Raw genomic sequence first — 13,378 nt, forward strand, 5'->3', positions numbered from 1 at the left:
ATGCTTTGTAATAGTGTGCCTATTAGACTACCATTGCTTATCCAACTTTATTGCATCTAAAAGATCTTTCAATAAGGTCACTTATTCCTTGTCCTCCTTCCTCATATATATAAAAATTGTTCACCCTCCTATAAAAATTATTGTTTCTCTGTTTTATCAAATATTGAACCTAAAACATTTAACCAAGCCAATAAACTTGTTCGTTGGAGAAATTATATGGCTATTAAATTAAAGGTTCTTGCGGCAAACCAAACACGGAATGTTCTAGACATACCAACTAGGAAAAAGTTCAATTGGTTGCAAATAGGTGTATAAAATCAAGTATAATGTTAATGGTAGCAGTGAGATATATAAAGCTAGGTTGGTGGCTAAGTGGCACACTAAAATGGACAAGATTGGCTATTTTTATACCTTTTCACCATGTGACGAAGATTACTACAATCATAGTTATTGTCTCCATACAATTATCAAAAGCTGGAACTTAGAGCAATTAGTGTGAATAATGAATTTCAACATGGTGTTTGAAATGAAGAGGTTTACATGAATATACCTTTAGGGTGTGTTTGGATGAAGCATTTTCATGAGGGAAAGTAATTTTTTGAAAGAATTGAAAATGATTTGACTAAAATCCATTGTTTGGATGAAAAATATGGAGAATTGTTAAAATGATGTAAATTTATGAAGTATTTTATTCAAGTTAAATTTAAAGAATTTCAAATGACACAAAAAAGTAAAGAATCTGAAATTGCTCCATAACTTGATTATTAATTTTTTATTATTAATTTTTCTAAATTTGCAAAATGGTCCTTATATTTTACTAAAATTATAAATTTATACCAAAAGTTTTCATTAAATTGCAAATAAGTCCATAATAATTTTCCATATTTATAAAATGGTCCCTTAAAATATTCAAAAATTACAAATTAGTCCCTATTATTCATATTTTAAATTTGGCCCAAAAGTTTTAAAATTAAAGAAAATGACCAAAAAATTTAACAATGAATCATTTTAATACTCCATTCAAACAAAAGAATTTAAAATTGAATGATTTTCAATTGAATTATTTGAATTGCTTCGAATTTTAAATTCTTTAAAAATTCCTAATTGCCTCATCCAAACACACTCTTATGAATTTTCTACTTCATATTCCTCTCGGTTTTACAGGATTCACAAGTCATTATATTGATTAAAACATGCTAATAGACAATGGTATTTTAAAATATCATATATTTTGATCTCTCTAGGATGTTATCAATCATAACCCAACCATTTTACCACTAATGTTGATTTATGTATATGAAATTGTGTTATCATAAAGCTTTATTTATGAAATCACACCTATTAACATCTTATGGATCAACAGCTTTATTTTTGAAATTGCAAGATCTACCACAAGTATTTTCTTAAACCAAAGACACTATACTCTTGAACTATTGGAAAGACATGTTTCCTTGTTGTAAAACCCTCTACTATTCCAATAGATATTTCCTTAAAATTGCTTATATCAAATGGCATTCCATTGGAAGATCTTTCTTCATACATAATATTTATTGGTAGACTAATCTACTTAACCAACACAAAGGCTAATATCTCTTATGTTGTGGAGCATCTGAGTAAATTTGCCTCCTATTCCCTCCCTTTTCCATTACCGAGTTGCCACCATAATCTTAAGGTACATGCAGACCTTTCTTGCAAAAGGTATTCTACTTTCTTTTTCAAGTGATCTCAAACTCTTTGACTTTGCTAATTTTGATTGGGATAGATGCCCAACCACTAAAAATTATTTGTCTTGCTTGGATCTTCTACCTTTTTCTAGAAATCCAAGAAACAAAACATAGTTGATCTTGTACTGAAGCAAAATATAAGGCCTTGTCATCATTAGCTTGTGAACTGTAATGGTTGCAACATCTTTTTTAAGATCTTAACATTTAGTTTTCTTTATCCGCTTCTGTTTATTGTGACAACAAATTGGTCATCTATATTACTCATAACCCAATCTTCCATGAAAGAAGCAAACATATCGAATTATACGACCATGTTACGATAGATAAGATTAAGTGCACATTTATTCATTTGCTTTCAATTTCAACCAATATGTTTACCAACTAGCAAATATATTTACCAAGCCATTCCACTCTTTAGCACTCTCATACACTTTGTCCAAGTTGAAACTCTGCATAATCCACAGTCCAACTTAAAGGGAGCCGAATAATAAAGAATTGGTTGCGGATTGTTATTTTGCAACAAATTTCATAAAAATATCACAAGTTTATTATTTTCTTTGGATATACTTATGATTTTTCCCACCGATAATAATATATAAAATTTAATTTTTAGATAAATCTCTTTAGCATTTTTTTTTAATGAAATCATATGCATTTGGAAATTAACTTCAAAATAAGAATATTTTTCAAAAATTTATAGAATTTGAAAAAAAAATACTTTAAGTGTAAAAAAGAATACCCTAAAAGTAAAACCACATTTTTCTTGCCCAAAAAAGTATAAAACCACAGTTAGAAAAAAATAAAACCATAGTAGTTAATTTAATTTCATAAAATAATACTATATTGTTTTTTTATCGACATAAAATAATATAATGTATGAACAAAGGAATAAAAAAATAACCAAGTAATATTTATTTATTTTCACACGCTCGCTTTCTCTTTATCTCTATTTCTGAGCAATTTCCGCTAATTTCCCATTTACTTCATATTTTCCATACACTTCCCTTTCATTCTCTCTCTCTCTCTCTCTCTCTCTCTCTACACAGTTCCCATTTTCCACTGACCACTTCTCAGCTGAACAATTCGTCGCCAAACTACTGCGGTGAGTTCCTCAATCTCCTCTTTTCGTTTCCATTATCCTTCATGCTTCATAAATCCACTTCAATTCGTCACGAATCGTGTTTTAGATGATTCAATTTTTTACCCGTATTGAATTGTTTGATTCAAATTGAATGCTTGTGAATTTGAAAATTAGATTGCAAAGTTATGCTTTTTACATGGAATTAAAGGTTTTTGGAATCTGGGTTTTATTTATTTATTTATTTCTGATTTACATGAATTATTGTTTTTTTAGTAATTTTTTATTTTGTAATTGGAACCTCTCATCTACAAAAGAAACAATTGAATCTTCGGATTTTTGTCCATGTCATGTTATTCCTTTTTTTTAATAGTATATATTCTTTAACAATTGTCATATAAGAAATTGAAGAGTTGATTCAAGAAATTAATTATTTTTTTTAGATTTATATGTTCACATGTAAAAAATCATATAAAATGAAAACTAGGTCTAGTTTTTATTTTATTAAAGTGGCCTATTTAATTTTATTTTTTTAGAATTCAGCCTTCAAAGTTGAATAAAAGGTTAACAAGTGGATGAGATGGGATTAACACGCCCCTCTGCATTTGATGTCACTGCACAGCTATCAACTGAGCTGACTCAAAATGACTTATATTTTTTTTTTTATAATTGAAAAGTCACTCATTTTCTCATATTTTTATTTTTCCATTTTATAATTGAAGAATTTTGAGGGAATTATTCTCATAGTTTTTGCAGTCTTATCTTTTAACATATTTTATGTATTATTTGTTGAGTATTACAGGGCCATTACCAAGAACTTGTGTTAAAGAGCATATTTTACCATTCTTAGTTAAGCAATGGTAACTGCTGAATCATGGTTTCGAAGTCTATGGAAGACTCAACGTAAGGACGATCCAAATTCCGAGAAAGCAGTGATTGGAGTGTTAGCATTTGAAGCTGCGAAGTTGATGTCCAAGCTTGTTAATGTGTGGCAGTCGTTGAGTGATAAACAGGTTGCCAAGTTGAGAGATGAGATATCAAATTCAGTTGGTATCAAGAAGCTCGTTTCGGATGATGATAATTTTATCGTTCGTTTAATCAGTCAAGAGATGCTTGAGAGTATGGCGTATGTGGCTGAATCAGTGGCTAGGCTTGCGAAGAAATGCAGTGATACAAGACTCAGGGATTTTGAGAAGGCCTTTGATAGGTTTATTACCCGCGGTTTTTTTTATGTGTTTTTTTTTTTTTGGTTTTGTTTTTGTTTTTTTTTGTTTTTTTTTTCTTTTTTGGTTTTTTTTTTGGTTTTTTTTTTTGTTTTTTGTTTTTGGTTTTTTTTTTTGTTTTTTGGTTTTTTTTTTTGTTTTTTGGTTTTTGTTTTTTTTTTTTTTTTTTGTTTTGGTTTTTTGTTTTGTTGTTTTTTTTTGGTTGTTAATCGAGTATCAGAAGCAGGTTGCATGGAAGAGGCTGGAGGTGAAGAACTTACAGTCTAATTCTCTGTGGAACAGGACATATGATTACACTGTATACTTTTTAGCGAGATCTCTATTTACGATATTCAGTAGGATCAATAATGTATTTGAATTCACGAGGTAACAAATGTCGGCAAAACCACAGATCGAAATGCTGACCGCATTCATGGAAGTCATTTCAGTCTCGGAATTGTTGCAACCTTCGGTACAACCGTTGCCAAATAATGTTGCCAGATTTTCTTCTGGACCCCTTGGTCCTTCTACTGCAAAATCAAATCAGAATGTTTAGAGCAAATAAAACTAGCATTTTTCAGCCAGTTGGCGAGTCGTCCACAAAGTCAGGCCCAATTTCAGGAAAGTATAAAGGCCTCAATTTTTTCTCGGGTCCTCTTGGAAGGAGTTCAAAAAAAACCAGTCCCGGAGAATGGAACAAGTAAAAACAACAAGTTTTGGAAATTTAATAACGGTCACTCAAGCACCGCAAGTGGGAAAGAAAATAACACGAGACACAGTCGAGCAACTCAAGTAGAACCTTTCAAAGGCTGTATAGCTGCAGATAGTTCATCTGTCATCAACGGCCGCTTAAATCCAAATGATGTTCCCGTTGAAACTAAGAATCACAAAGAGGCTGATTCAGAGCTTCAAACTCATGGAAATGCGGCTCATTGTTCTCAACCGACATTCAGTTCTCTTTGCAAGCTAAAGCCTCCATCTGAATCCCTCGGTGCCGCATCTTTAGCACTTCACTACGCACATGTTATTGTTGTGATCGAGAAGCTAGCGGCCTCTCCACACTTGATTGGTCTCGATGCTAAGGACGATTTATACAACATGTTACCTAGACGCGTAAAAGCTTCTCTCAGGACTAAACTAAAACCGTACTCTAAGGGCATGGCTGCAGCTGTCTATGACGCAAGTATAGCAGAAGAATGGACCGAAGCAATGACGAAAGCATTGGAATGGTTAGCACCACTTGCTCACAACATGTTAAGATGGCAATCTGAAAGAAGCTACGAGCAGCTCAGCTTTGTTTCACGGACAAACGTGTTGCTCGTACAAACCCTTTACTTTGCGAGTCAAGAAAAAACAGAAGAGATAATCACCGAGCTTCTCGTCGGTTTGAATTATGTGTGGAGGTATGTTAAGGAGCTCAATACAGGTATGTTAGAGATTGGCAATAGTGTAGTCAATAATGGATATTCTATAATGAATGCATAAAGAATTTTTCATCAATCTCATGAGATCTTTCAACAGAAGAGGCAATCAAGAATTAGATGAGTATGAGGGAAATACTCATCACATAATCTATGATATAATTTGTGTTAGAATGCATTAATGATTAGGAATGTGATTATATTTTAAGCATTTAGAATTATTTTTTCTTTGAGGAGATCCCATCTGATTTAACATGATCACTGGTCTCATCTTTGAAAAGTGAACATATATGTTAATTAATTGTATAGTTTTATTACCATAATGGTTATTTTTGTATGATATTTGAGTGGTTGGACATGATAATCTGGAAATAACAGTGGTTGGACGTGATAATAAATTGGAAATGACAGTAAGCCATTTTTTTTTCCAAGTGTTGTACATTAATTTTGTAAAAAACTAGCTCCGATAAAAGTCAATATTGTTAGGTTGGACAACACTATTAACAGGATTCAAAGTTTAAAACCCCATATACTCGTGTGTGTGTGTGTGTTTATAATAGTTATTATCATTTCGTCTAGGAAGTTTGTTTATTTTTAATACTTTGTTTAGAAGCATATTTGTCTCTTAGAATAGAAAATATATGAGAATGTATTATTAGGTAGTGAACACAATTGGATTTGACTTTTCAAATATATTGAATATAGTGGCGTAGTAAAGTTGTGTGGTCAGGACTCAGGAAGCATTATCTTCTTTTGATAATTATGGGAACTTTTTTCCAAACTAGTTGTCATGATTTTTCTTTTCATGTTTTGGTAAAATTGTTTTAACTTTTTTGAGCTTAAAGTATTATTGAGGCATGCTTTTTAAGGCCCAGTTGATTTAGCTTTAAAAAATTCAAAAAGGATTTTTTTTTTTATTTTTAAAAATAAATTTTATAAAATTGTTTTTTGAAATATTACAAAAAAAAAATTATATTCATTTTTTCTAAACTAAAAGATTAATTTTGATATCCTATAACATAAACAAAGATCAAAACATAGTTGAAATCATAATTTTTTAAAAAAGTTTTATTTAGTAACTGATTTTTATAAAAAACTATTTGAAATAATTTTAAAATTAAGTGTTTTTTTATAATTTTGATATTCAAAAAAAGAGTTTTAATGAAATATCTAAAATGAAAATTTAAAATTAATTATTTAAATCAATTTTTTATACAAAATTATTAAAAATCTTTTTTTTTTAAAGGTAAAACAAATTGGCCTTTAAAATAGTATTTGAATATATAATTTATATCATATTATTTTTACTCTAGTTTATCTTTATTTAAAAAAATTAAATTATTGAAAATATATATGAATGTATTAATTTAATAGCTAATTCAACTGTTAATTTTATTAAACAAATCAACTATATATATTAACTACTCTATACTAAAAAAAGTCTAAAATCTGTATTTGGCTAAAAATGATGGCAGTGGTAAGCGTGGGAAGAAAGTATTAGTAGCTCTCAAAGGAACAAGATTCATCCAGACTCAAGAGTATTATTCTTTGCCTCTAAGTGACATTAGTTTAAGCTAAGCAACAATGATCTAGTGATCAATCAATCATTTCTTAAAATTAAGCAAATTTTTAAAAATGATTATTAATTAAAGTTGAAAATAAAAAATATAAATCAATATTTTGTTAGGTATTATATGTGTAGTTTAGAAGTTTAGAACTAAATAGACTTTCGTTTTTTCTAAAAAGAAATATTAATTTTGACATTTTATAACATAAACATACATTATTGAAGATTAAAACTTAGTCAAAATTGCGATTTTAAAAAAAATGCAATTTCAAAAATGATTTTCATGAAAATTTATTTGAAATAGCTTCAAAATTAAGTGATTTTTTAAAAATTTGATATTCAAATTTTTTTTCTTCATAAATATATAAAATACCTAAAATCACATTTTAAAAATAACTATTCAAACCAAATTTTTACTTGAAGCTTTTATAAAAAGTTTCTTTGTAAAATTTTATTACACAAAATTATGTAACATTATAAAAATCATTTTAAAAAAAGCTAAAACAAACGGGCCCAAAATTATTGGGCGATGCTCATCCAATCTCATATGCTATCTCATAGAGACATAGAATGTTTTTCTACCATAACGAAAATTCTATAATGCTCGTAAATTTTAAATATGTATATTCAGACACACATTTTACGTACACATTTTAACATTTTGTAAGGAAGTCATGCCTATTTTACCAAAAAATATTTATCCGAAAAATGTAATTTTGAAATTCAGAGATGCACTTTCGGTAAAATATTGCCACCCATAGTTTATACAAGACAAGGCCATCACAACATTACCTTCAAGTCCGACAACTCCAAACATTTTTACAGTGAAGTTTTTTGAGCTGATTATTTGAACAATCAAATCTAAAAGAGCACGTAGAAATAAAGTGTAAATATATTACAACTTTTCCATATCACTAATCTATGGAAGATGCTAAGTAATAAATTGTACGAAACATCTGACGTCTTCAACTAAGGTATTCTTCAACTTTTGGAGATGCATCTTCTAGCATATTTTGGGCAAAATAAAGATGTCTCGCTTGCAACACCTTTGTTGATGTGATGTTAAATGCGTTTGTATATGCATTTCTAGACATAACAATGGTATTTCGGGGTTTCAGAGGTGTGGGACCAACTTATGGAGTGAGATGAGTATTTCCCAAATTATTCATATATATAGTTTTGGGTGACAACAGGACCGTCTTTGATGACGTGTAACGTTACTACATAGGACCTGATATTTTTTTTAAAGAAATTGCTTATCCTATCCTAAGTGGTGGAAAAATACCCTAAAGAATTTCGAAAATGGCCCTCAGAATTCGGAAGTGAATTTTATGACGCTCCCTTTTATACACCAAAACACGTCCTAAGTGAGTCTCACCCTATTTTTTCTCAAAATTTAGTCTAGAGATGCATCTTCGGACTCACCCCGTGAAGGATTTCCTAATTTAGTAACTTAGTGACAAAATCAGATGTTTACTTTGGAATTTGTGAAGCAGGAATTTAAAAAAAGTATGTAACCCTAATGAGATAAAGATTGTCAAAATTCAATTTCCATAAGATCATGCATGTCATTAGGGAATAAAATGCAACAACAAACATCTTATATAAGTTTGCAAGCATGAGGACCTCATGCGTTCACCATTCCTTCATACATGGAACTTTGGGTATACCTAGCATATAGATTCCAGAGATAATGGTGGCGGCCACGGATGAACCACCCGTTCTTCTTGGATATCACTAATCACAGTGTACATCGATTTCAAAATACTTCTACTTGACTCTACTGAAGCCAGCCTCATGAAAAGTAAAGCAAACTCATATTTAGTATTATGGGGCACTCTATACATGAGGGGTTTTTCCATCCCGTATTGAAATGCATTGAAAGATAAGAAGTTGTGTATGTGCTTACTGAAATGCATGTGGGTATTTCCAATTAACGTCTCAGAGCTAGGGTCATAACTAAGAAAGTCCTCAAAGCCGGTTATTATTGGCCATCAATGGTCTAAGATACAAAAATATATTTGAAAAAGTGCAAGTGGTGTCAGAAGCAGGGAGATGTCCATTTCTCCCCCTAGCCGATCTCAGTTTACTGACGAAACTATGGTCATTCTCCTAATGGGGCATGGATATTCTCGGCCTTTTCCATTATCTCAGAGTCAATGAAAACTCATGATCGCCACAGTAGATTATTTTACCAAGTGGGTGGGGGCAGAAGCTCTGTCAAAGATCATTGTCGCTGATATCCAAAAGTTATTTAAAAAAAATCCTTGCAAAGTATGAAATTTCCCAATATGTTATCACCGACAACAGGACCCAATTGAAATACAAAAATCTAAAGGAGCTTTTCGAATACTTGAAATCAAACATTACTTTACTTTAGTAGAACACCCATGTTAAGATATATGGTTGGACCTAACTCAACCCTACAAAACTGGCTAGTAGGGTGAAGATTGCCCCCACATATAAGCATATGTTCAACCCATATATTGTCCAATGTGGGACTTTTAACACACACCCTCATGTCTAGGACTAGACAACTGGAGCGTGAAAAAAAATGATGGGAGGCTCTAATACCGTGTTAAGAAATTTGGTTGGACCTAACTCAACCCTACAAAACCGGCTAGTAGGGTGAAGATTTCTCCCACTTATAAGCACATGTTCGTGCCATATATTATCCTATGTGAGACTTTTAACAACCCATAAACAAATGAATAGGAATAAGCCTCTAACTGAGTCCTCTTAAGGGGACTGGAGTGAAGTCTAGAAGGATCCAAGGGAAACTGGGTCAAAAAAACTCCAACACCTATTCTACAAATGTTACATTACACCTTACTCTATGATCACTGAAACTCCATTGAGACTTACCAACGTAACTAAAGGTCGTTAAGTCGTCTAATTCGGGGAAATCAACTAGAGTACGACTCATCCTTTGCATTAGGGAGACAACATGTAATCCATCAGATAAGAATTGTACCTTATAGAAAAAATATTTTCTGCCCTCACGAGCATTGTCGTAAAGCAGATTATGTCACCTAATTATAACAATAAGGTAAGGCCCCGATACTTCCAATCAAACAATCTCTTGCTTTGTCGAGTTGACGTCGGAGGAAAGAATGCTGGTGAAGTTAAGCTTGCTACTAATTGGAAGAGACCGTATCGAGTCCAGTCCGTCATAGAAAAGGGATCTTACACCCTCAAAACTCCTCCCATAGAACTCTTCTAAGGAACTAGAATGCCACCAAGTTAAAGTTTTATCTTACCTAAGTTATTTTGTTTAAATAATTATTGAGGCTCTCAACTTTCTATTAGGCCAATTAGGCAAATTAATGAAACAAAATTCTATTAATTGATTGAGTTTTATTCCTAAAGGAAAGACAGGGCAAAGTCAAAATAATAACACCTTTGAAGGCAGAACTGACACACACTTGTATTGGTAGCTAGCCACTCTAGAGTGCGGGAGGTGTAGTCCCAATTACGTCGGCCTTAAACTAGGTTTTCACCTAGGGGAACGTACCCTTGGCCTGACGTTATCCCTATAGACATCAAAATGTGTACCAATTACTAACCCGACCATCATGAGCCCAATGTGAAAACAATTACTTGGGGAAAGAAATAAATTATGACATAAAATCATTCACAAAGATAAATGATGAAATAAAATTGTTTTGGGTCGACCAAAGTGTTGGACTAATCCCTTATAGTCAATCTCTATCGGCTTTATTTGTTTTTTTATCATGACCTTGATATATTATTTGTTAATATATATATATATATATATATATATATATATATATATATATATATATATATATATATATAATGGCGTATACCACCCTTCGACCCGAAATCAATATGGATCCTAAATATGGATTCGAGTACTTTATTGTCAAATAAACTTTGTCTGTAACAGGATTACCATAAAAATGGTTGTTAGGTACTATACAAATCATTTTAAGGGACATGAGTAACCTAAATGAGATATACCCCTACTACATATATGGGAGTAATATATGTGGGCTACTCGATAGAGTATGACTGTAAAATGTATGGTCATACTCAAATAAGTCGATATAGATATTGAGCTTATTTGTTGTTATCAAGTACACTCGGGAATGAATGAATATAATATTAGAATATACAAGGGTGACACGTTCTATGACTTGTGTTCAATATAGATATAAGGGTAAAAGAGTAATTATACACGTGATCATTATCATAGAAATGTTATGTCATAACACATGTCATTTTTGTTCCTTGGGTAACAGTGATGTGTTGCTAGATACCACTTATTGTGTATAATATAAAATATAAGATTTAATATTATTGTCAACGTTACGAGAACCTATAGGTTCATGCGCATCACGTACTGATAGTGGAATCGACGATTAAATTAAATAAGATTTAATTTAATTGTGTTAGTAGTATTTAAATTGTTCAATACATTATCCCATATATAATTTACTTGTTTTAATTAAATAAATGATGTGTCCCTTAAATAAATTGTTTAATACATTAACATACATATAATTTTTCCATGGAGAACCTTTGGAGAGTGAATTAAGCTTATAGAGGACGATAGCTCAACCACTATAAATTATAATGTACACCTCTCTCTCTCTCTCTCTCTCTCTCTCTCTCCCCTATCTCATTTTTTAATTTCGTAGAAATCACATCTTGTGTAATTTTGACATATATTTAATACATAATTGCTTTGTATATTTGGTTGATTTTATGTTTCAATCTTGATTGCATTGTGAACCGTTTAAGTTATTACGTTCCAATTTCAATTTATAAGCGTAACCTCTCTATACGCAAAAATATGTTTCCGCCGCGCAAAATCATTTTTCTTTTAAAACTCTGATAAATGTTTGTCAAACTATTTTCAACAAAGGTTTTTATTGGGATGTCTATTTATCCTCTTTAAACTGTTGAATTAATACTCTATATTCTCGCCCAACATTCTTGGCCATTCTACCAATGAAGCATGGACATTTTTGGCCATTTCTCACTGAATCGTGGCCATTTAAAGTTTATGATTGTTAGAGAAGACTATTTCATAAATGGATAGAAGCTGACGCTGTCTTCAAGATCACAACATAAATGGTCCACCGTTTTTATTAGCAGAGACTCATGTGCAGTTTCAGTTTACTGGGTTTTATCATTTCAAACAACCAAACTCAATTCGTCAGCTTTACCGTGGTCAATTTCTATCACAGCCTATGAGTGCAAACAAAGTTTATTTCTGTTGTCCATCCACAAGCAAACAAAAATATTGAATATGCAAATAAGGTTATACTAAAGGAAATAAAGAAGAAGTTAGATGTCGTCAATCACCTTTTGGCCGAAAAGCTACACGAAGTGTTTTGGTCATATCATACCATTTCTCATTCAACCACCAAAGAGACTTCATTCACAATGGTATACAGAGTGAACAACACGATACATGTTGAAATCGACACGCCCACCTAACGACGCTTTCAGTTCAACACGAAAGAGAATGAGGCAGGGCTAAGAACTGCAACCGACCTAATTGACGAGACAGGAGATGTCACCCACATCATAGGCTTATCCGCCAAGCAAAAGGCATCCCGAAAGGTACAACTCAAAGGTGGTTCTAGGGAAAATTTAGGTATGAGACATAATACTTAGACATGTTGTCGTACTTGCCCAACATGGGAAATTACAACCCAGTTCGAAAGGACCACACTACATATGTCAGAAGCTACCCCATGATGCATACAAGCTCAACGAGCTGGATGGACGACTCATCCCTAAAAAATGGAACTTAGTTAATATGAGATATTACTATAGTTAATTGTTTTTTAGTTATGTGTCTAAATGAGAAAATTAGTTGGCCTAACAGTATATCAATCTCTTTGAAAAACCTTATTGTTATTGACAACAACTTATTTTGTTCCTTAGTCGACATAAATGTTAAACTCCCACATGAAGATCCTTGTCGCCCTTAAAAGACAATCTAAATGTTGGACTTCCACGTAAAGATCTTTGACGCCCTTAAAAGGGAATATAAATTATAGAATTCTATTAGAAGATTCTTACAACTATTAATGGTAATACAAATGCCAAACTTCTTTAAAAAGATCCTTGTTGCCCCACGGACAATAGAAATACATACTTTCCATGAAAATATCCCCAAAGAGCATAAACCAACAACATAGAAATTCGTCAAAGGGTTGAGAATCTTTCATAAGGGACTCACCATATTTTTAATTACTTGCATCATCCTTAATTACTACTCTTTCTGATATTAAAAAAAAAAATGATTTCACTTTCATTGACACTTCTAAATTTTATTTTTCTTAATTTGCGTGGATTTTTGGACATTGGAGTAATTAATATGATAAATGAGGTGGCCCAATTGATTA

The 13,378-nt window shown here is 31.7% G+C and overlaps 1 protein-coding gene across 1 annotated transcript; it reads left to right on the forward strand.

Moving 5' to 3' along the window:
* Positions 1-4,499: 4,499 nt before the first annotated feature.
* Positions 4,500-5,839, forward strand: LOC131651099 (uncharacterized; the record flags this gene model as incomplete). The annotated part of the gene is made up of 1 exon (XM_058920773.1): positions 4,500-5,839. A coding segment is annotated over one exon (990 nt), but the record flags the coding sequence as incomplete, so codon positions are not given.
* Between the last annotated feature and the right edge of the window lie 7,539 nt (positions 5,840-13,378).

Source organism: Vicia villosa, linkage group LG1 (genome assembly GCF_029867415.1).
Source record: "Vicia villosa cultivar HV-30 ecotype Madison, WI linkage group LG1, Vvil1.0, whole genome shotgun sequence".
Classification (NCBI taxonomy): Eukaryota; Viridiplantae; Streptophyta; class Magnoliopsida; order Fabales; family Fabaceae; genus Vicia; species Vicia villosa.